Here is a 26540-nt window from a genome sequence, read left to right as displayed (position 1 = left end):
AGGTGTGTATGGAATTATTGGCTTTGCGTTGTTAAACACGCTGTAAGTAAACAATTTTGACATGGATTTAACGGGAATTTAATAAACCTTTGAAGGTGAATCGTTTATTGCTGAATTGTTTGCGTTCATAGAGAAATTATTTTTACTTGTTTCTCCAACCAATAGATCCACATTAATTGGAGGATATATAATAAAATAAACAAATAATTTTTGTAGAGATTCAAATATTGTGCAGTGTGCGAATATCAAATTTGAAACCACTAGCCAGTTCGGGCTACCAGATGGAATTTTTCATAGCCCGAACCAAATTTTACTATTCCGAACTGCTCAGTCTGGACCCAGCAAATGATGGACATAAAGTATTACAATTTAGTTTTAATTGTCACATGTATTCATTTTTAGTCTGCTGTCATGTGTCACAGCTAATTTCTGTTTTGGTAGTTTCACAGTGTTAAAATGACAGAAATAAGAAAAGGTCCACTAGCCACTTGTCTAAAATTTGTTATACCGGTAGTATCCAATATTGCGTGCAAAGTCTTTATATATGTCCCAGCGCTTCCGTTAATGGACGTCCAGGCGTAAATTAAGTCCCAAACCGGCAGTTGTACGTCCTTTTTACAAATGGTGGAAGTCACATGGACGTCCTATAATCCGCATCCGTTTTCTTATGCACGGGACGAACAAATCACAACAGTTAATCTGGTCATTCATTCTGTTAACCGCGCTCCGCGCTTAATGGCCATTAAAGCGACATGAGGTTATAGATTACCCACTGATAAGAGATATTAAAGTATCAAATAATAAAGTCACATTACACAGCCATGTATGCTGACACAATTGCAACACAAGAAATGCTCTGGTAACTTTCCAGTCGCCAAACTGAGCTGTTCAGCGTCCAATCGGTAACGAGAATACGTATAAGGACCGGGTAATCTGGCGATTTTTATTTTTGATTGACGTTAGACTTGAAGTTGGCGTTTATCGCAGATTGATTTAAAAGGAATCACAATTTTAAAATTTATGTAATATCCATCGGTAATTAAACTGTACATGAAAGATGGTGTCGGTTATCATCATCACACCTTTTTCACCCTAAACAATTACTTAAATAACAATTGTTCCTTTAATTACTTGTGGCGAGTAATTTGTGAAAACAATACCCACAACAAATTGTTTGCGGTAGCAATTTGATTTCAGTACAAGTATATTTCATCATGTCAGTTTATAGAACTGAATTACACAATTTTTCTACAGCCACGTGATAATATTTTTATGTCCTTTCATACGCATCTGCACCATTCACTATACATAATGCCATGTAAAACTCGTGATTTAATAAGAACGCGTAATTGTTGCTGACAGAGTTTAGTACCACGCATGGAAAGCGTGCATTTCAATATAGACCATGTGGCTGGGTAGATCTGCATTTTCAATGCATGGTGTCAAAAAAAATCGTCATTCAAACTCTCTTCATGTCAACATAATTGGGAAGGTGAGGAAACGCAATACAACGCTAAATAAAAGCCAGATATGGTAAAAAAAATGGATAAAATAATATTTTTGAGCATTTTTTATTTTCAAAAGTTGGAAAAATCACTAGCCCGATCGGGCTAGTTCCTAGGGAAATTTAGTAGCCCATAACAAGATCAACTAGCCCCGGGCTATCATACTAGTGTAATTTCGAACACTGTGTATTTTTATCCCTGCTGAAAAAAAATTCGGAGAGGATATAGTAGTAGTCTCCGTCCATCTGTCCGTCTGTCCTTCCGTCCGAAAATTTGTCCAGAGCATAACTCCAAATCTATTCAATGGATTTACTTTAAACTTCAACAACTAGGAGAAGTGCAGTGACCAAGAACCATAACTCTATCTGCCTTAGTTTTTGAATAATCTCCGCTTTTATATAATTTCAAAGTAAATTTTTGTCCGGAGCATATCTCTAAATCTAATGAAGGGATTTACTTGAAACTTGAAATATAACCAGATGGCAATTAGGAGAAGTGCAGTGACTAAGAACCATAACTCTATCTACCTTAGTTTTTGAATTATCTCCCCTTTTATATAATTTCAAAGTAAATTTTTGTCCGGAGCATATCTCTAAATCTACTGAAGGGATTTACTTGAAACTTAAAATATAAACAGATGGCAAGTAGGAGAAGTGCAGTGACTAAGAACCATAACTTTATCTACCTTAGTTTTGGAATTATCTCTGCTTTTATATAATTTCAAAGAAATTTTTTGTCCTGAGCATATCTCTAAATCTAATGAAGGGATTAAATTGAAACTTGAAATATAAACAGATGGCAATTAGGAGAAGTGCAGTGACTAAGAACCATAACTCTATCTACCTTAGTTTTTGAATTATCTCCCCTTTTATATAATTTCAAAGTAAATTTTTGTCCGGAGCATATCTCTAAATCTACTGAAGGGATTTACTTGAAACTTAAAATATAAACAGATGGCAAGTAGGAGAAGTGCAGTGACTAAGAACCATAACTTTATCTACCTTAGTTTTGGAATTATCTCCCTTTATTTAATTTCAACTTATTTTTTTGTCCGGAGCATAATTCTTGATCTACTGAAGGGATTTACTTGAAACTTGAAATGTAAACAGATGGCAAGTAGGAGAAGTGCAGTTGCTAAGAACCATTACTCTATCTACCTTAGTTTTGGAATGATCTCCCTTCGTTTAATTTCCTAGTATTTTTTTTTAACTCTCAATATCTTTAAGGGATTTACTTGAAACTAGAAATATAAACAGATGGCAACTAGGAGAAGTGCAGTGAACATGAACCATAACTCTTTCGGACGTAGTTTTTTAATTATCTCCCTTTATTTTTTTGTTATTTTTATTTGTTATTGATATTTATTTATTTATATTGAAGATAGCAACTTGATATTTGGCATGCATGTGTATCTCATGGAGCTGCACATTTTGAGTGGTGAAAGGTCAAGGTCATCCTTCAAGGTCAAAGGTCAAATATATGTTGCGTCAAACTTAAACATTGGTCATAGCTTTTGCAATATTGCAGATAGCATCTTGATATTTGGCTTGCATGTGTATTTCATGGAGCTGCACATTTTGAGTGGTAAAAGATCCATATCATCCTTCAAGTTAAAAGGTCAAATATATGGGGGACATAGTGTTTCACAAACACATCTTGTTTTTAGTTGCGTTAGCGGCCGACTAAATTTACAGAGCATGTTTTGCAAATCAGTATGTGCTTAGCTAGCTTAGCTACGCTAAGAACTCACTATGCTAGGAACGATTACCGCTGCCTGTCTGCACTGCAGACGACGAATGCTTAGGAGCATCTGCTATACTACTGCAGTGGGTGTATTTACCAGCTTGTAAGTCAACATTGGCCAGTCTAGTGTTTATCATTGAAATCTGTACATGGTGGCTGCTTTTAGGGAAAATGGGGCTTAATGCATGTCAAAAAAGATTAGCCTGTGCACACTGATTAGCCTGTGCAATGTGCACAAGCTAATCAAGGACAACAGCGAACAACTTCAGTGCCTTCAGAGCTTTGATTTCTTTATTTAATTTTATTCTAGTTTTTTATGTCCCCCACCACTATAGTTGGGGACATATTGTTTTGCCCTGTCTGTTGGTCTGTTTGCGCCAACTTTAACATTTTGCAATAACTTGCTATATTGAAGATAGCAACTTCATATTTGGCATGCATGTGTATCTCATGGAGCTGCACATTTTGAGTGGTAAAAGGTCAAGGTCATCCGTCAAGGTCAAAGGTAAAAAAAACTAAATCAAAGCGGCGCAGAAGGGGACATAGTGTTTCTGACAAACACATTTCTTGTTTACTGGAGCTTTTTAGATCCAATGTTTACACTTATCAATATAAAGCATTTAATGTCAAACTTCAATATCTGCCAAAATCTGTGAAAAGGTCCCTTTAAACTGGTTTTGGAGTTTCAGGATGTTAAAAAAACATGTTTACATCATAAGATTACTGTAAATCTGTAAAACTGCTGATTTGATAGTCATATTCACTTATTTATAAGGGGTTTTCATAGCTTTTGCCTCCAAATTACAACTATAAAAGTTATGTGTTATTAGCAAAAAAGAAATATTTCAAAGCAGTTTGGTATGATAAGCTCAACAAGTTCATGATCTGATTTAAAATTCAATGTACATGACCTCATTATTATTGGTTGACTGCAACCACATCGCACATTTGTTAAAGTGCTGCTTAAAATCCCATATCTTTTAGTTTCAGACATATTTATGCCCCCCTTTGAAGAAGAGGGGGTATATTGCTTTGCACATGGTCAGTCTGTCGGTCAGTCTGTCGGTCGGTCCGTCCACCAGGTGGTTTCCGGATGATAACTCAAGAACGCTTGGGCCTAGGATCATGAAACTTCATAGGTACATTGATCATGACTCGCAGATGACCCCTATTGATTTTGAGGTCACTAGGTCAAAGGTCAAGGTCACTGTGACCCGAAATAGTAAAATGGTTTTTGGATGATAACTCAAGAATGCATACGCGGCCAACAGGGCGAACTCTGAACAATATAACTGAAGCAACTGGTCTGTAATCCTAAATCTATAATTATTAGTCCACTGAAACATCATCATTTGAGTAAAATAAAGTGGATCAGTAAAAATATTATCAGAATATGAGATTTTTTGTATATTTTGTATATTAAATATTGTGTTAATGTTTAATTTTGTTGATTAATATAAATATAAGCAGGACAGGGGAGGTAATACACTATTATATCTTTCTTATATACAGGGGAAACAAATGCAATAAGTTTAAATTTCATGTTTAATAAATAGAGGATATTTGTTCATGTCAGTGTGAGATCATTTGTTATTTTTTATGATCACATTTTATTATTATTTTGACAAAACAACACTTACCAGAATACCACAATAGATTCCACCCAAACAATACCCCACGCCCCTACCAGAATCCCTCCCCCCCCCAACCTCATCCCCCCAATTTTTTTTAAACATCATCCAATAAATTACCACACCCAACATTATACTCTCACCCCCCCTACCCCTCCCCACCGCCCCCCCCCCCCCCAAAAAAAAAATAATATTTTTAAACATCTAATAAATTACCCCACCCCACATTATACCCCCCTCTCACTCCCCCTACCCCCCCCCCCACCCCCAAATTATTTTTTTTAAACATTAATAAATTACCCCACCCCACATTAAACCCCCCTCTCACCCCCCACTCCCCCAACCCCCCCCCCCCACACACACCCATTTTTTTTTTAAACATCTAATAAATTACCACACCCCACAGGGACTACCATAGGCCTTAAAAATAGGGAGAAGTGACTTCTCCTTTGTTCTGAAACAGGGAGAAGTTTGGAAAATCAGGGAGACGTTTGTGCAAACAATATCAAAAACAAAGCGTGTTTATTTTACAACTTTTATTATTTCTATCATTATACTATGTTTATTTGTAAAAACAATAAATTCTCACTAAAATCTTTTTCATCATAATACATTAAAGTATCTAATAATTTGTACCGGTAGCACCTTTTCATCACATATTTATCATCATTATATTATCATCATCCCTATGACTGCTTTTGTAACAAAACACAATCTTAATGCATGGAACATCTAGTACATGTATATCTATTACTGTATCCGAATACTTTACATGTCCGAAATATGTTCACTTAAGAATGCCTTACCTGTTTACTTTAATAATCAAAATTTTCCTTGTTGCTATCTGGTTTAACAAACCTTATCAAATGTTTGTTAAATCCAGTTAATGCTTTCTTCATTATTGAATCACCATTACTTGTAATGTGAATTGCCAGCTTTGAATTGAACGCGGGTGTAATGTTACAATTCGTCTGCCATTTGCAATGTTGATGGTCATGACATAGCAATTTAATTCTACTCGGATAATTTATATCAATCGAGGAAATGTGTTTTCTCAATATTTATGTGTAGTATTATGACTTAAAGTATAAAAAAATGAACTGTGATTCCAGTTTATATAAGATGGGTGTTACTGGTAATTTTCGGTGGATTAACAAACTGACAAAACTCGCTGGACTTTATAGTGGATCTACGCAATTTATAGACCTTTGATCAAGTTTGTTTTTCTTGAATCATTTTTGCCGACTTTCTTTAACTGTGCTGTCTGCCAAAAACCTGCAATAATCGGATGGTCAATCAATTATCACGTAATCAGTTGACAACTTGCGGCACGCACGAAGAGGCACGAGTGTTTTGTTATAGCAACCAATATTAAGGGGACTGCTTTGTCACAGTCAATTAACGATCCATGCTGGGGGTAAATTGTGTCACCGTTAGATAAACAACAAACAATAAACTTGCTCATCGCCTGCGGGTGGTAGCACGCCTTAGCAAAAATAATCGGGCAGCTTGATTTTTGCTTTTCCGGTCTTGTTTACTCAAAAAATCTGACGACTTTATCTTCGCTTCTCTGGGCTCGTAGGGGCGAATTCACGGGCGTAATAGCGAAATTATCGCTCAAATTCGCCCGTAGGGTAGTCCCTGCCCCACAGTATACCCCCCCCCTTCACTCCTACACCCCCCCCCCAAAAAAAAGATATTTTTTGTTAACACCTAATAATTACCCCACCCCACATTATACCCCCCTCTCACCCCCCCCTAACCCCCCACCCCCCCCCCCAATTATTTTTTTTTAAAACATCTTATAATTACCACACCCCACATTATACCCCCCTCTCACCCCACACCCCCTACCCCCCCAACCCCCACCCAATTTATTTTTAAACATCTAATAAATTGCCACACACCCCACATTATACCCACCTCTTACTCCCCCCTACCCCCCCCCCCCCCAATTTTTTTAAACATCTAATAAAATACCCCACCCCACATTATACCCCCTCTCACCCCCCCTTCCCCCCTCCCTACCCCCCCCTACCCCCCCCCCCCCCAAATGTTTTATTTTTTTATTTTTTCATTTTTTTTATTTTTGAAAGATCGTCTTATACATTATTGAATATGAACAATTTCCCCATGATGGCTTACGTTATACTGTCAAGCACTCGAATAGTCGAGCGGGCTGTCCTCTGACAGCTCTTGTTAGGTCACAAGGTCAAGGTCACAGTGACTCGAAATAGTAAAATGGTTTCCGGATGATAACTTAAGAATGCTTACGCCTAGGATCATGAAACTTCATAGGATCATTGATTATTACTGGCAGATGACCCCTATTGATTTTCAGGTCACTAGGTCAAAGGTCAAGGTCACAGTGACTCAAAATAGTACAATGGTGTTCGGATGATAACTTTCATTAGGTCAAAGGTCAAGGTCACAGTGACAAAAAACTTATTCACACAATGGCTGCCACTACAACTGACAGTCCATATGGGGGGCATGCATGTTTTATTGTATTTTGAAATGGACTAAATATTGTTTGATATTAATATGTGATTTTTCGTGGGGTCCTCATATTATAGTGAAATTGGCATGGCAGAAATTTGTCTGAAATTCTGAAAATGAAGGCCAAATGAAAGTACCATTATTTTTGTGAAAACTAAAAAGACAGGTACTTTTATGTAACTTCATACGAATAAGGCTTCATAACAAACACTTCTACAAATGCCTGTAAACTCTTTTGAAGAGTTAAACATACATGTATTTGTAAGACAGTAATATTTGTTGTTAATATGTAGTAGATGGCTTTTGTATGATATGGGTTAATGACCTCATTTTCAATAACTGGTATGTCAACTGCAGTGTCTCCAATTAAAAGGTTATTGCACTCTGAAATATTTAGGACAGCTTGTAATGTTGATATGACACAGCTGTGTGAGAAGTCGTATATGTTAATGTTTTCAATTGATGAACTAATATTGACCAGCTGTGGGTATTTCTTAGATCATCATCAGTAATGGAAACACTTTGACCTTGAAACAAATGAATGCCAATGACTGATGTTGGATATATAATCATGTCTTCCAATACACGTAGGTCTTTCAAACACTGTTTTGAGTGACAGAGTGTTTTTCATTTTTCCCCAAGACTTATCTGTAAATTAATAACAATTAATGCAAATGTAAATTGTAAGCTTTCTGAATGGTTTGACACAGAGTCAAAGAAAATTTGATGCAAATCTTGAAGTCATGGAGACCTGTTGTACTGAATACTCAATCAACATTTTTGAAGTACAAAGCTTACATTAATAATTTGCTGCAAAAAGTGTACTTAATATGCACCAACATAAACGTAGGTAATGGCTTCTTTGTCTCCTGTCAGAATTATAATTTTGATGTACATGTAACTGAGTTTGAAAAGGTGTGAAACTTTGAGTTTCTCAGATAAATATATCTACATTGTATCATTTTATGCCCCCCTTCGAAGAAGAAGGGGTATATTGTTTTGCACATGTCGGTCTGTCGGTCGGTCTGTCCACCAGATGGCTTCCGGATGATAACTCAAGAACGCTTAGGCCTAGGATCATGAAACTTCATAGGTGCATTAATCATGACTGTCAGATGACCCCTATTGATTTTCAGGTCACTAGGTCAAAGGTCAAGGTCACAGTGACTTGACATAGTAAAATGGTTTCCGGATGATAACTCAAGAATGCTTACGCCTAGGATCATGAAACTTCATAGGTACATTGATCATGACTGGCAGATGACCCCTATAGATTTTCAGGTCACTAGGTCAAAGGTCAAGGTCACAGTTACACGAAATAGTAAAATGGTTTCTGGATGATACATGTAACTCAAGAATGCTTACGCCTAGGATCAAGAAACCTCATAGGAACATTGATCATGACTGGCAGATGACCCCTATTGATTTTCAGATCACTAGGTCAAAGGTCAAGGTCACAGTGACTCGAAACAGTAAAATGGTTTTCGGATGATAACTCAAGAATGCTTACGCCTAGGATCATGAAACTTCATAGGTACATTGACCAAGACTGGCAGATGACCCCTATTGATTTTCAGGTCACTAGGTCAAAGGTCAATGTCACAGTGACTCAAAACAGTAAAATGGTTTCCGGATGATAACTCAAGAATGCTTACGCCTAGGATCATGAAACTTCATAGGAACATTGATCACGAGTGGCAGATGACCCCTATTGATTTTCAGGTCACTAGGTCAAAGGTCAAGGTCACAGTGACTCAAAACAGTAAAATGGTTTCCGGATGATAACTCAAGAATGCTTACGCCAAGGATCATGAAACTTCATAGGAACATTGATCACAAGTGGAAGATGACCCCCATTGATTTTCAGGTCACTAGGTCAAGGGTCAAGGTCACTGTGACTCTAAATAGTAAAATGGTTTCCGGATGATAACTCAAGAATGCTTACACCTAGGATCATGAAACTTCATAGGTACATTGATCATGACTGGCAGATGACCCCTATTAATTTTCAGGTCACTAGGTCAAAGGTCAAGGTGACATTGACTCAAAATAGTAAAATGGTTTCCTGATGATAACTCAAGAATAATTAGGCCTAGGATCGTAAAACTTCATAGGTACATTGATCACGACTGGCAGATGACCCCTATTGATTTTCAGGTCACTAGGTCAAAGGTCAAGGTCACAGTGACAAAAAACATATTCACACAATGGCTGCCACTACAATTTACAGCCCATATGGGGGCATGCATGTTTTTACAAACAGGCTTGTTGTAACAGCCCTTGTTGATGTTGGTCTTACATCTCTATCTGTCTCTCTCTAGTACTAGGTGTCAGCAGGAAATGCCCAAATATGAAGAAACTGTATATGCAGCCTACCTATAGTGTGATATAACGTTAATTGTCAGGTCATTTTGCTTCAGTTATGTTACATTTCTAAAGAAATTTGTTGTTTCCACGTGAGATATCAGGAACTACATGTACTGATCCTAATGTGATGAAACTTATGCAGTATACATAAAGTATGGACATGAGCTTATTGTCAGGTTGTTCCATTACAATTATTTGTTGGGAATGTGTTGATCATTCATATACAAGAAGGACATTTTTTGCTGTGCAAAATGTTTAGAACTAATTACCCAATTTCAATTGCATTTTTTAGCCAGCTTCCTTACAAAGGGGTCAAGCACACTGTTCTGGTCTGTTAAGCTTATAGGGAGTTATTCGGTTTTCATGTTCCCATGCTTACAATCAATATATCAATTGTCAAAATTCGGTATTGGGGAGAATTTTTCAGTTTTAATGATATTCTTGTTTAGACGTAGTAATCTTTTTAGTAATCTTGTTTTGATCGATAAATACATGTTGTCAGTGTACACTCATCTTTTATCTTTTGTTTTCAACTTCATTTTGATAAGTCATAACACAGTAAACAATCGTTAGTTAGGTGATTTACATCATCAGAGCTTCAAAAGGCTAATGACCTATAGGGCATTCAAGCATGTAATTTGATAGAATATGACTCGCTGCTCTTTGTCCTGTAGTATTATCTTGAACTTTGAACTCTATGAAAATGATGACTCAATAAGTTTCTCACATGGCAGCAATGCCTCTAGATTTCAAGTTTATGTTTTCTTGATTTTGATTATCATTTATTTAATGATGAATGCCGTGTTTTGAGAATGTGCCTTTCAAAAAGTTACATGTACAACTCAAAAAAATCATATAGCTATTGCAGAAACACATTAATAAGTATAAACTAAACTGCAAACAAAGCAAAATATTTTTATAGTGTTTCCTTAACTAAACTTGATTCAAACATATACTACTTGTGTGGTGATTAAGGATGTTGCCTTTTATAGCTTTGTAATGATAAAACACAATGGACATAGATTAACCCATGGAAAAGAAGTTGAACCTCAGACATTTCTGATAAATTTTGCTTAGTTCTGGTATTATTCCAGGATCTGTCGGTCCTTGTGTTTTAAAAAAAAATGTAAAAGATTGTATTGGTTAAAATGATAACGAAATTAGGCAAAAAGAAACTGAAAAAATAAAATGATTTATAATGCTTCCCCAAAAATTTTTTGGGGGAGCATTACTATAGTCGCCGCTACGTCTGTCCGTCCGTCCTTCCGTGTGTCTGTGTGTCCGTCCGTGCACAATTTTTGTCCGGGCTATTTCTCAGCAACTAATAAACGGAATTCAATGAAACTTTATGGGAAGCTTTACTACCAAGAGGAGATGTGCATTTTATCAGCAGGTTTTGGTCGGATGATTTTTTTACAGAGTTATGGCCTTTTGAAATTTTCCATTAACTGTACATATAGTGCAATTCTGGTCCGGGCTATTTCTCAGCAATTAATGACCGAAATTCAATGAAACTTTATGGGAAGCTTCACTACCAAGAGGAGATGTGCATATTATCAGTGGGTTCTGGTCGGATGATTTTTCAGAGAGTTATGGCCCTTTGAAATTTTCCATTAACTGTAAATATAGTGCAATTCTTGTCCGGGCTATTTCTCAGCAACTAATGACCGGAATTCAATGAAACTTTATGGGAAGCTTTACTACCAAGAGGAGATGTGCATATTATCAGCGAGTTCTGGTCGGATGATTTTTCACAGAGTTATTGCCCTTTGAAATTTTCCATTAACTGTACATTAAGTACAATTCTTGTCCGGGCTATTTCTCAGCAACTTATGACCGAAATCCAATGAAACTTTATGGGAAGCTTCACTACCAAGAGAAGATGTGCATATATTCAGCAGGTTCTGGTCGGATGATTTTTATGTCCCCCACTATAGTACTGGGGGACATATTGTTTTTGCCCTGTCTGTCTGTTGGTCTGTCTGTCTGTTTGCGCCAACTTTAACATTTTGCAATAACTTTTGCTATATTGAAGATAGCAACTTCATATTTGGCATGCATGTGTATCTCATGAAGCTGCACATTTTGAGTGGTGAAAGGTCAAGGTCAAGGTCATCCTTCAAGGTCAGAGGTCAAATATATGTGGCAAAAATCGCTCATTTTATGAATACTTTTGCAATATTGAAGATAGCAACTTGATATTTGGCATGCATGTGTATCTCATGGAGCTGCACATTTTGAGTGGTGAAAGGTCAAGGTCATCCTTAAAGGTCAGAGGTCAATTATATGTGGCCAAAATCGCTCATTTTATGAATACTTTTGCAATATTGAAGATAGCAACTTGATATTTGGCATGCATGTGCATCTCATGCAGCTGCACATTTTGAGTGGTGAAAGGTCAAGGTCAAGGTCATCCTTCAAGGTCAGAGGTCAAATATATGTGGTCCAAATCGCTTATTTTATGAATACTTTTGCAATATTGAAGATAGCAACTTGATATTTGACATGCATGTGTATCTCATGGAGCTGCACATTTTGAGTGGTGAAAGGTCAAGGTCAAGGTCATCCTTCACAAGGTCAAGGTCATCCTACAATGTCAAACATCATATAGGGGGACATTGTGTTTCACAAACACATCTTGTTTTACAGAGTTATGGCCCTTTGAAATTTTATATAAAAATATTCTTGTCCCCCCAACTATTGTGCCCTCAAGACGTTTCCTTTTATCTGAATATATTGTGCAATATTGTGACAAAAAAAAACTTTGGGGAGCATCACCCGTCTCCGACGGTTTCTTGTGTTTATTTTACTTTGATTGTTTGTTGAGCTTTAAAATAAAACAGATTTTACCAACCAGTGGCACTTGCTCTCTTTGCTGGTTAAGTAACAAAATTAAAGTGCGATTCTTAGAACCAGTAAAATATTGCACCCTTTTCGTGACGTAGGCCATACAAGTTTTTATTTTGTGTAAACATTAAGAGTACTTGTTTAACTTGCTGTGATGTTTTTATGCTCCCCCAAATTTTTTTGGGGGGGAGCAAATAGTCGCCACTTCGTCTGTCTGTCCGTGTGTCAATCCGTCTGTGCATAATTTTTGTCCGGGCTATTTCTCAGCAATTATTGACCGGAATTCAGTTAAACTTTATGGGAAGCTTCACTACCAAGAGGAGATGTGCATATTATCAGCCGGTTCTGGTTGGATGATTTTTCACAGAGTTATGGCCCTTTGAAATTTTCCATTAACTGTACATATAGTACAATTCTTGTCCCCCCAACTACTAGACGTTTCCTTTTATCTAAATATATAGTGCAATATTGTGACAAAAAAAACTTTGGGGAGCATCACCCTTTTCCGAAGGTTTCTTGTTTTCATTGTCAATTAGTATTTTTATCATGAGTTAACAGAAAGAGTTTACTTGTGTTTTTTTTTTGTCATTGTCAATTCATATTTTTATTTTGTGTGAACATTAAGACTAATAGTATTTTAAATTGCTGTTTAAAAAAAAATTAATTGTTATCTATAAAAAAATCACAAAGCTTTTTTTCACTTTAAATTGAAAGTTTTACCATATGTTTTAACAGAGACTACCCTAGGCCGTAAAAATAGGAAGATGTGACTTCTCCTTTTTTTTTGAAACAGGGAGAAGTTTGGAAAATCAGGGAGAAGTTTATGCGAACAATATCGACTTTAAGTTCTTCAAAAACAAAACATGTTCATTGCACAACTTTTATTATTTCTATCATTATACTATGTTTATTTGTAAAAACAATAACTTCTCATTAAAATCTACTTCATCGTAACACATTTAAGTCATTTAACACATTTAGTAATTCAAGATATATACTGGTAGCACCTTTTCATCACATTTTTATCGTCATCATATTATCATCATCCCTATGACTGCTTTTGTAACAAAACACAATCTTAATGCATGGAACATCTAGTATATCTCAATAACATCACAATACATTTACTGCCAATCACAAAATGATTATATTGTCAATATTCTCACATAGTTTAACAACACAACAAAATGTCCGATAATTACCGAAATTGTGTGGAAGAATTGCAAAAACACAATAGGTCGCCATTTTTCTGAAGTGTCAAGCACATGGGAAATGCATTCTGGGAATCTATGATGAAGCATCAAGTAGACTGTGTATTGATTTTACTAGCGGCGTGAAGCAAAAAGTAAGCGTTTTCATGCACAGTCTATCGAGTTTAAAATTTGTAACGTCGTTCCAACTTTTTTTAACCTTGCCGTCTGTCAAAAACCAGCAATTTAATAATCGGACGATCAATCAATTACCACGTAATCATTGGACAACTTACGGCAGGCGCGAGGAGGCACGAGTGTGTTGTTATAGCAACCTATATTAAGCGACTGCTTTGTCACGGTCAATTAGCGATCTGTGCGGGGTGAATTGTGTAATCGTTAGATAAACAAAAAACAAGAAACTTGCTAAACACATGCGGGCGGTAGCACGCCTTAGCAAAAATAATCGGGTGGCTTGATTTTCACTTTTCCGGTCTTGCTTACTCAACAAATCGGGCGACTTGATCTTCTCTTTTCTGGGCTCATAGGGCGAAATCACGGGCGTTTAGTGCGAAATTATCCCTCTTATCGCGGGTAGGGTAGTCTCTGGTTTTAATAGAACAGGTTTAAATTGAGTTGTTATTTTATTGTATTTAGAATTGTTAAACATTGTGAACGTCATAATGATAAAAATGAACTCTATGAAACCTACTATCTATTCGGTAAATTTTTAGCTCACCTTAGCACAATGTGCTCATGGTGAGCTTTTGTAATCGACTTTGTTCGTCATGCGTTGTGTGGCGTGTGGCGTCAACATTTGCCTTGTTAACACCACAATTTATGGTCAGAAGATTTTTCCCCCTTATATCTTGGATGAGTTTGAAAATGGTTCTGGTTTGTTAAAAAACACAGCCGCCAGGGGGCGGGGCATTTTTCCTTATATGGCTTTTGTAAAAACTTGTTAACACTCTTAAAGTCACATTTATTGTCGAATCTTCATAACACTTCATCAAAACATTTATTTTAATGTGGTCTGTTAGCACTCTAAAAGTTGCATTTATTGTTCACTCTTCATGAAACTTGATCGGAACGTTTGTTCTAATGATATCTTGGGGCTGCACTGAGCGGGTCAGTTCATTTGTATCTCAGATGAGCAACTTTGAGCCTTTGGGTAAGATTTGTGTGTCTTTTACATTAGTTGACATAGATAAATTGAAAATTAATACTCATAATGACACATAGTTAAACCAATTCTGTATGTGGTTGTGGTGAAGTGCTGATTTTTATTCCACAAACGTTATCATTCTGTCCCTGTTAAGAAAGCAGAAATGCACCTCATGCAATGAACCCATTCATCACTATTGATTAGATTGCAGTTCTCCCAAACTGTGGAAACATAAAATACCTATGCAGCACTGTTCTTGGAATCAATAAAGAAATGAATGCTCACTAGCATTTCAATCAAGTCTGCAATGTGGCAGCCATGGGCTTTTACAATGCATACGTCTTGTCATTAGCCTTAACTGTGGAGACCGTCTATTGGCCAATAATCCCATTCTTGAGTGTCATGTGAGAAAATCTGTGTCATAACACAAGCTTTCCCACATCTATAGGTGATGCCTATTATTCTCAAGTGTTATATAGAGTGATTTTCGTCAGGGGAGGTTGGGTCTAAACTAACCATTGTCGGCAGTTGACCATTGTTTTCAGTCGACCACTAGGTCAGTTTTAAAATTCCTTAGTTTTACTGTATTATATTGCAAATATGTCTAACAATTGCTAATATTGTTGTTGATGTGTTGCAGATGGTAGGGTGCTGTCCCTGGTGGAGCTTGCTTCTCAGACGGTGGCCTGCAACATCCCGTACGGGGTCGTGGAGAAGTACCCCCAGCCTATCCCGGAACCACTGCAGCTGAGGATCACATACTGGAGCTTCCCGGACTGTGAGGAGGACATCAGGTACGACCCATAAGGGCCCCTGGCAATCTAATGTAGATGTGGTAATAAGGTTAATCCTGTCAAATGCCTTTAAATGAGCCCGATAACCAGGTAACCTAATATCCCAAAAGATATTAGGCTAGATTACCACGTGACCTCGAATACCCGTCAGTTGCTATCCGCGCATGTGCATGCATTTACTATTTTCTATTAATAAAATAATTTTTTTTCTATTAATAAAATACCAAATACATGTAAAGGACTGTTTGTTTAAACATTATTATTTAAACAGCATAATTTGGTCTTTGTGTATTGAATTAATAACGAGTAACTCGATTTTTGTGTGTCTTAACAAGATGGAAGCTAACCTAAGCGCTTTGCGTGACGTGACGTCACCATGTTTTTTTTCGCGCTTGATGTTTACCATATTAAATATTTAAACACAAAATACTTGAAACTAGATATTTTAGAAACATTTCAACGAATGTTGTAAATGTGACAGGATAAATAGAGTAAAAGGTTGGTGAAGTGGATGGAGAATGGTTATCTGGCTTCGGCTCACCCAATCAATTCCTCCGACTTGCCATATAACCATTCTCCATCCACGTCACCAACCTATTATTCTCTATGTAGTGGGGACAAATTAAATGCAGGCGTGTCATCCACAATCAAACCAATTCATCAGCATTTTGTTATATTGACCAAAATCTACTTTATTCTTAGTTTCTATATGCCCTGCACAACATTGTTCGGAGGGGGGGGGGGTCAGTTCAGTGACTTTTTAGCTCACCTGTCACAAAGTGACATGGTGAGCTTATGTGACCGTGTGATGTCTGGCGTCCGTATGTGCGTGCGTGTGTGTGTGCGTCCGTCAGTCAACAATTTATTTGTGTAGACAGTAGGGGTCACAGTTTTCATCCAATCTTTATGAAATTTGGTCAGAATGTTTATCTTGATGAAATCTGTGTTGGGATTGTATTCGGGTCATCTGGGGTCAAAAACTAGGTCACTAGGTCAAAAACTAGTCCACATAATAGGTCAGATAATAGAAAAACTTGTGTAGACAATAGAGGTCTCAGTTTTCATCCAATCTTTATGAAATTTGGTTAGAATGTTTATCTTGATAAAATCTGGGTTGGGATTGTATTTGGGTCATCTTGGGTCAAAAATAAGGTCACTAGGTCAAAAACTAGGTCAAATAATAGAAAAACCTCATGTAACCAGTAGAGGTCACAATTTTCATCAAATGTTTATGAAATTTGGTCAGAATGTTTATCTTGATGAAATCTGGTTGGGATTGTATTTGGGTCATCTGGGATCAAAAACTAGGTCACTTGGTCAAAAACTAGGTCAAATAATAGAAAAACCTTGTGTAGACAGTAGAGGTCACAGTTTTCATCCAATCTTTATGAAATTTGGTCAGAATGTTTATCTTGATAAAATCTGGGTTGGGATTGTATTTGGGTCATCTGGGGTAAAAAACTAGGTCATTAGGTAAAAAACTAGGTCAAATAATATAAAAACCTTGTGTAGACAATAGAGGTTGCAGTTTTCATCCAATCTTTATGAAATTTGGTCAGAATGTTTATCTTGATGAAATCTGGGTTGGGATTTTATTTGGGTCGTCTGAGGTCAAAAACTAGGTCACTAGGTCAAATAATAGAAAAACCGTCAACAATTTATTTGTGTAGACAGTAGAGGTCACAGTTTTCATCCAATCTTTATGAAATTTGCTCAGAATGTTTATCTTGATGAAATCTGGGTTGGGATTGTATTTGGGTCATCTGGGGTCAAAAACTAGGTCACTAGGTCAAAAACTAGGTCACTAGGTCAAAAACTAGGTAACAAGGTCAAATAATAGATAAACCTTGTACAGACAATAGAGGTCACAGTTTTCATCCAATCTTTATGAAATTTGGTCAGAATGTTTATCATGATGAAATCTAGGTTGGGAGTGTATTTGGGTCACCAGGGGTCAAAAACTAGGTCACTAGGTCAAATAATAGAAAAACCTTGTGTAGACAATAGAGGTCACAGTTTTCATCCAATCTTTATAAAATTTGATCAGAATGTTTATCTTGTTGAAATCTGGATTGCGATTGTATTTGGGTCACCAGGGGTCAAAATTTAGGTCACTAGGTCAAATAATAGAAAAACCTTGTGTAAACAATAGAGGTCACAGTTTTCATCTCATCTTTATGAAATTTGGTCAGAATGTTTATCTTGATGAAATCTGGGTTGGGATTGTATTTGATTAGTCAGGTGAGCGATTCAGGGCCATCATAGCCCTCTTGTTACTAACTTTTATTAGTGGATTTACTCCTTTACACACATTCAAGATATGTTTAAAGCATTTTGTTTTCTAAACCTTGTAAATAAATTCCATTCTTAAAAACTGTCATGCAATGCCCTCTTACTGAGGGCGTAGTAAGAGGGCGTTGGCGTACAGGGGGGTGGTATTACAGACATGACAGTAATATTTATGCCACCCTTTGAAGAAGAGGGGGTATATTGCTTTGCACATGTCGGTCGGTCTGTCGGTCTGTCCACCAGGTGGTTTCCGGATGATAACTCAAGAACGCTTGGGCCTAGGATCATGAAACTTAATAGGAACATTGATCATGGCTGGCAGATGACCCTTATGCCTAGGATCATGAAACTTCATAGGTACGTTGATCATGATTCGCAGATGACCCCAATTGATTTTCAGGTCACCAGGTCAAAGGTCAAGGTCACGGTGACCCGAAATAGTAAAATGGTTTCTGGATGATAACTCAAGAAGGCTGATGCCTAGGATCATGAAACTTAATAGGTAGATTGATCATGACTCGCAGTTGACCCCTATTGATTTTCAGGTCACTATATCAAAGGTCGAGGTCACGGTGACCTGAAATAGTAAAATGGTTTCCGGATGATAACTCAAGAATGCTAATGGCTAAGATCATGAAACTTCATAGGTACATTGATCATGACTCGCAGATTACCCCCTATTGATTTTGAGGTCACTAGGTCAAAGGTCAAGGTCATGGTGACCCGAAATAGTAAAATGGTTTCGGGATGATAACTCATGAAGGCTTATGCCTAGGATCATGTTACTTCATAGGTTCATTGATCATGACTCGCAGATGACCCCTATCGATTTTGAGGTCACTAGGTCAAAGGTCAAGTTCACGGTGACCCGAAATAGTAAAATGGTTTCCGGATTATACCTCAAGAACGCTTATGCCTAGGATCATGAAACTTCATAGGTACATTGATCATGACTCGCAGATGACCCCTATTGATTTTCAGGTCACTTGGTCAAAGGTCACGGTTACCCAAAATAGTAAAATGGTTTCCGGATGATAACTCAAGAACGCTTATGGCTTGGAACATGAAACTTCATAGGTACATTGATCATGACTGGCAGATGATCCCTATTGCTTTTCAGGTCACTAGGTCAAAGGTCAAGGTCACAGTGACAAAAACATATTCACACAATGGCTGTCAATACAACGGAGAGCCCATATGGGGGGCATGCATGTTAAACAAACAGCCCTTGTTCTTGTTTGTTATCAAAAAGTGAGTAAGTCCTTTCCCAGTCTCTGGAAGAAAACCTATGAGGGTGTAGGTATGTCAATGCACAGCTTAAATTTATGCCCCCCTTCGAAGAAGAGGGGTAATATTGTTTGCACATGTCGATCCGTATGTCCGTCCGTCCACCAGATGGTTTCTGGATGATTACTCAAGAACGCTTAGGCCTAGGATCATGAAACCTCATAGGTACATTGATCATGACTCGCAGATGACCCCTGTTGATTTTCAGGTCACTAGGTCAAAGGTCAAGGTCACAGTGACTCGCCAAAATAGTAAAATGGTTTCCGGATGATAACTCAAGAATGCTTAGGCCTAGGATCATGAAACTTCATAGGTACATTGATCATGACTCGCAGATTACCCCTATTGATTTTCAGGTCACTAGGTCAAAGGTCAAGGTCACGGTAAAATGGTAACAGTAAAATGGTTTCCGGATGATAACTCAAGAACGCTAATGCCTAGGATCATGAAACTTCATGGATAAATTGCTCATGACTCGCAGATGACCCCTATTGATTTTCAGGTCACTAGGTCAAAGGTCAAGGTCACAGTGACTCAAAACAGTAAAATGGTTTCCGGATGATAACTCAAGAATGCTTACGCCAAGGATCATGAAACTTCATAGGAACATTGATCACAAGTGGAAGATGACCCCCATTGATTTTCAGGTCACTAGGTCAAGGGTCAAGGTCACTGTGACTCTAAATAGTAAAATGGTTTCCGGATGATAACTCAAGAATGCTTACACCTAGGATCATGAAACTTCATAGGTACATTGATCATGACTGGCAGATGACCCCTATTGATTTTCAGGTCACTAGGTCAAAGGTCAAGGTCACAGTGACTCTAACAGTAAAATGCTTTCCGGATGATAACTCAAGAATGCTTATGCCTAGGATCATGAAACTTCATAGGAACGTTGATCATGACTGGCAGATGACCCCTATTGATTTTCAGTTCACTAGGTTAAAGGTCAAGGTCACGGTGACTCAACTTAGAAAATGGTTTCCGGATGATAACTCAAGAACGCTTACGCCTAGGATCATGAAACTTCATAGGTACATTGATCATGACTCGAAGATGACCGCTATTGACTTTCAGGTCACTAGGTCAAAGGTCAAGGTCATGGTGACTTGACACAGTAAAATGGTTTCCGGATGATAACACAAGAAAGCTTATGCCTAGGATCATGAAACTTCTTAGGTACATTGATCTTGACTTGCAGATGACCCCTATTGATTTTCAGGTCACTAGGTCAAAGGTTAAGGTCACAGTGCCAAAAAACGTATTCACACAATGGCTGCCACTGCATGTACAACTGACAGCCCATATGGGGCGCATGTATGTTTTACAAACAGCCCTTGTTTACATTAGACATTATCATAAAATTTACTTAGTAGATAAGGTGACTGGTTTTAAAATGAGTAAAGGATAGACTGGATACTTTGTGTTGGTAGGCATATTTATAAATACAAAAAGAGAATTCATTTTTAACAAGGTTTTCCGAAGGAAAACACTGGTTATTAGATTGGCGAATGAAGGCGGGCAGGCTAGTGGGCGGGCGGAACAAGCTTGTCCGGGCCATAACTTAGTCGTTAATTGTGAGATTTTAAAATCATTTGGCACATTTGTTCACCCTCATTAGAGGGTATGTCGCGCGAAAGAATTACGTTGATATCTCCAAGGTCAAGGTCACACTTTGAGTTCAAAGGTAAAATGGCCTTAAATGAGCCTGTCCGGGCCATAACTATGTCATTCATTGTAAGATTTTAAAGTCATTTGGCACATTTGTTCACCATCATTGGATGGTGTGTCGCACGAAAGAATTACGTCAATATCTCCAAGGTCAAGGTTGCCACGACTAAAACTAGATTTATTTTAAAACAAAGGGGTTAATTATAAACAACCAGTTCAGTTTGGGTTGTCTCCCTTTATCAGACTTTCATTTACAAATTTTAAACCTGGTTTTATGACTATTTTGTCCCTTGTTATTTTTTGTTTTAAAAGACACAAATCAAAATTTTTTGAAAACATGCTCTTTATCCAAATAGTTTGGGGTGCCAATTACGCTATTAAGACCTGTGTTTCACATTTAAAGTGGTATGTGGATTGAAAAACATGTAAAAAAAATAGTTAAAGAAATTTGGCAGGCTTTTTATACGCCTGTGAAAAAGGGACATATTATAGTTCCACCCTTGGCGGGCGGTTGGCGTCCACAGCAGTGTGCGCTCACTAATTCTAATAGTTTTCATCCGATCTTCACCAAACTTGGTCAGAAGTTGTATCTAGACAATATTTAGGTGAAGATCGAATATGGGTTATTCTGGGTCAAAAACTAGGTCACAGGGTCACTTAGTGCATTTCAAGGATTTAGCATGGTGTCCGCTCTCTAATTAAAGTAGTTTTTATCCGATCTTCACCAAATTTGGTCAGAAGTTGTGTCTAAATGATAACTAGGTCAAGTTAAAATATGGGACATGTCAGGTCAAAAACTAGGTCACGAGGTCACTGAGTGCATTTCAAGCATTTAGCATGGTGTCCGCTCTCTTATTAAAGTAGTTTTCATCCGATCTTCACCAAATTTGGTCAGAAGTTGTGTCTAAATGATATCTTAACACTTGAACAAATTTGTATAGATATACATACATAGTAACTTAAGCTTGGTTATTCTGTGCAGCAAAGTAGACACTAGTCATGGCCGAAACAACAGCAGCTTCACTTTTGGATATAAGCTGCAGCCTGTGTATTTGACATTGACGTTTTCAGTATAGAAGCTTGTGAGGCCTCTTTGTGATCTGAAAGAAACAAAAAAATCAAGTATGCTAAATTTCAAAACAAACAAAATCATTTTTAAAAAGATATTAATTTATATTATATTATGAACATAACAAAATATTATTGATATTTTTTATTTAATTATTATGTTGATAATAATATTAAAACTATTTATGTATATACATGTTTATATTTATTTTCATTCATTTTACCTTTAGATTTTGTAATGTTGTATTTTTTCAACTTGCTACATGAAACATAAATGAGTTTGATTTTTGAAACTGTTTGCATATTTGCAATATAAAGGACGCTTATTGCCTAAGATGGCCATAATGGCAGTCACAATTTCCGACACTTGCTGGAATTGCTAAGGGTTTTATACCTGTCCATATATCGTCATTCACAATTGTAGCACATTAAGCCTTTAATCATCACAAACATTACAAACTATCAACGAAATACTTGAAATTAAAATTAATTATCAACTTCTTTCCTTAAGTTGATTGTGTGACTAAGTTGACACCAGTCGTTTCCATATGTCTCGATGCTCGGTTCTGACCATTGTTGATGAAGACTGTATACCGGTATCAATTTTTTAGGTTAATAACTCGGTGATGTATTGAAGCACAGTCTATGATTTATAGTGTTTACTATCTGGGACAGCACTTGACAGGAAAAAACGTTTTCCAAACGTTAATTTTCCTCAAAACGGCAAAATTTTTGCCATTTGAAAATTTGGCAAACGACAGCAAAACGCCTGATAAACGACAATCAAAATTTTCAAATGTACTGATTGTTAAATTTTCCTAGCAAATAATGGGACATTGAGTCCCTTCATATTGACACAGTCATAATTATGTTGCCTTAGCAAGCCACAACTTGTACAGCTTTTCCCCACAAAATAGCTGACGGACGAATCAATTGGATCAAGATACATGTATAGTTTACCTCCAGTGTTTCAGTATAGTTGTATTGAATAATTGATCTCACAGCCACTTTTTGCTGTTGGAATAGTTAATGAAAATTTGTATTGTTTGATCCAGATAAATGAACAGAAAGTTTTTTTCTTTTTCTTTTTTGAATAATGTAATATGGATAGACTTTTTGATCTTTGTACAAAAACAGATCATATTGCTTGGTTAAGTGGTATAAGACATTACTTAAGTTCATGGTGTCTCTGGGTCATGTCCAACAAGGACAGCCATATTAAGTATAAACTGTACCAAAGAAAATGTTATACATCTGGGACAAAATCCCACATTGCCTTTAAAGGGACTGTCAACCAAGACAACGAAGAAAAGAAAAGTTGTAAAATGCCGTATATTTTTACAATTATTAGTTTATATTGATTTAAATATCACAACTGGTATATTACATTGCTTGCCAAAAGTGGTTAAGTTTTCATATTTTCAGTATATTCGGTATTAAATTTTACTGGGTATGTCTACCAGGTAACTACCAGTTAACTATAAATGACGCCAGTAGATCATCATCGTCACGTGGTAAACCCAGGAATGCAAATTGTGCATGCGTAGTGAATTGTATATATTTTATATATAAAATGATCAATCTACTTGCGTTATTTATAGTGTGTATATCTTTATGTCACCTATTTTCGCGATGTACTTCAATTTCACATCGCGAAATTTTAATACCGAATGTACTGAAAGTATGAACTTTTTTCAAGTAATGTAATATACCAGTCGTGAAATTTTAATCAATATAAACTAATAATTGTAAAAAAATACGGTATTTTAGAACTTTTATTTTTTCGTCATTCGTGGTTGACAGTCCCTTTAAAAATGTTATTTTCCACTTTGCCAGTAAGGGTCTTTAGTAAATCACACTAATAATTTATACTTTCCAACTAAAGTAACATCTGGGCAATATAGTAAATTAATTTTGTGGGTCCACTTGTTTGCAGGCATTCAAAACTCATTTGCCCAACCATCATTCAATGCATTAGATTGGATAATTATTTAATTATGCAGCAAATATGCTTAAACTGCATCCTTCTTGCTGCTGTTATTGAATAAGCATTTTATTGGAAATAACCTGCTAACTTTACACTGGCAGTGGGAATTATGTGAACTCTTTACTTGTTCTTTATTACTATTCTCTATCCAACAACAGTTTAAAATTATGTGTACTCGTTATCTGCAGACTCAATTCCTGCGTTGAGACTTACATTACAAGTGTTTTAAACTCTTTACCTGCAGACTCTACTCCTGTCTTGCTAATGGCAGTGCTGAAGAGTTTCAGAAGGGAGATCACCTGTACAAAACCAAGGCTGTTAAGAATGCACTTCAGATTGGTAAACTGTTTGCACTAACTTTTTGTCCAAATGATTTCCAGCACATTGTAGTAACATAGCATACCATAAAATAACCAGTGTAGTTACTGAAAATATTGTGTATTACGATGAGTCATGTGTAAATTAACCTAACTTTTTTAGTGAAAATGTTCTTTCTATCATCTAGACAGATTGTTTTTACATTCTTTAAAAATGATTGTGTTTAATGTAATCTCATGCATTATTGGTGTATTTGGTTATACATTTTCAATGATTTATTTTTTTTAGCTCACCTGATTGCTCAGGTGAGCTTTTGTGACCGGTCTTTGTCCGTCTTCCGTCCGTCCGTCCGTCCGTCCGTCGTCCACATTTGGTTTGTAAACACTCTAGAGGCCACATTTCATGTCTGATCTTCATGAAACTTGGTCAGAAGATTTGTCCCAATGATATCTCGATCAAGTTCAAAACTGGGTCATGCAGGGTCAAAAACTAGGTCACTAGGTCAAAAAAAGAAAAACCTTGTAAACACTGTAGAAGTCACATTTCATGCCCAATCTTCATGTAACTTTGTCAAAATGTTTGCCTTAATGATATGTTGGTCGAGTTCAAAAGTGGTTCCGGTCCGTTGAAAAACATGGCCGCCAGTGGTTGGGGCAGTTTTCCTTATTTGGCTATAGAGAAACCTTGTAAACACTGTAGAAGTCACAATTTTTGCCCAATCATCATGAAAGTGGGTCAAAACATTTGTATTATTGATATCTCGGAGAAGTTCGAAAATGGTCCAGATCGGTGAAAAAACATGGCCGCCAGTGGGCGGGGCATTTTTCTCTATATGTAAAAAGTGAAAACATGTGAACACTCTAGAAGTCACATTTTTGGCCCAATTTTCATGAAATTTGGTCAGAACATTAGTTTCCTTGATATGAGAGTTGAGTTCGATAATGGTTCAGGTCAGTTGAATAACATGGCTGCCGGTGGGGGGGGGGGGGGGCAGTTTTCTTATATTTATATAGTAAAAAAAGCTTGTGAACACTCTAGAAATCGTGAAACTTGGTACAAAGATTGGTTTTTATATATATCACATAATTAATGCCATAATTATTGCCCTTAGATTGTCCATATTTTCATTATATTATACAAAATCCTTGTAAACACTCTAGAGGTCACAATTTTGTTTCAGAATTTATGAATCTTGGTCATAATATTTATTTTTGTAAGCAAAGTTTGATGTTTGGTAAGGGGGGGGGGGTCAACTCAAAATATAGGTCACCAGGTCAAATCTTACAAAAACACTCCATATGCCAGAGTTTTGGTTCAATAATGATGAAACTTGACCAGGATGTTTGTCTGGACAATATCTAGGTCAAGTTTGACATTTGGTAAAGATTGAATGAACCGACTCCTCTCAGGTGAGCGAACTAGGGCCATCTTGGCCCTCTTGTTTTAAATGCTACATCTTAATTTCAGCATTTGGAATGTTTTAATGCCACCATTTAAGCATTTATCAATACGTTTCAATGATATTCTCTTACAGGATTCCATTTGAGTGCCACTGTTTGTCCAACCAACACAGCGGGTCAGCACAACAAGGATGGCTTCAAGGTGGCCATCTTGTTTGACCGACGGCGGATATCTCAGTGCACCTGTACTTGTAACAGCAATGCTTTCTGGTGTTCACATGTGGTGGCTGTCTGTCTATTCAGAATCAACCAGGTATTGTTTTTCATGTTGACTGATAACTTTTGATTTTTAGCTCGACTATTATATATGAAATATATATAGTGGAGCTATCCTACTCAACCCGGCATCGGCGTTCCGTTCCGTTCTGTGCCGTTAGCTTGCAAATGTTAAAGTTTTCGTTCTACCCCAATTATTTTCATTGTCCCTTGACATATTGCTTTCATATTTTGCATACTTGTTTACCAACATGACCCCAACCTATAAACAAGAGCAGACAACTCTATCAAGCATTTTGTCATAATTATGGCCCCTTTTCCACTTAGAATATGCAGCAAATGATTATGTTTTCGTACTACCCCATTTATTTTCATTGTCCCTTGACATATTGCTTTCATATTTTGCATACTTGTTTACCAACATCACCGCAACCTATAAACAAGAGCAGACAACTCTATCAAGCATTTTGTCATAATTATTGCCCCTTTTATACTTAGAA

General features: G+C 36.9%; 1 protein-coding gene across 1 annotated transcript in view; it reads left to right on the top strand.

The window, feature by feature from the left end:
• The window catches only part of LOC127868683 (zinc finger SWIM domain-containing protein 8-like), a 55596-nt gene that overhangs the window by 2447 nt on the left and 26609 nt on the right, over positions 1-26540 (top strand). The window contains 3 exon segments of the mRNA XM_052410624.1: positions 15588-15741; positions 24291-24385; positions 25899-26077. Of these exon segments, the coding sequence (XP_052266584.1) occupies positions 15588-15741; positions 24291-24385; positions 25899-26077 (428 nt within the window).

Source organism: Dreissena polymorpha, chromosome 2, assembly GCF_020536995.1.
Source record: "Dreissena polymorpha isolate Duluth1 chromosome 2, UMN_Dpol_1.0, whole genome shotgun sequence".
NCBI classification, from domain to species: Eukaryota; Metazoa; Mollusca; class Bivalvia; order Myida; family Dreissenidae; genus Dreissena; species Dreissena polymorpha.
Note: the sequence above shows the minus strand (reverse complement) of the source record. Positions and strands in the feature narration are given on the sequence as shown.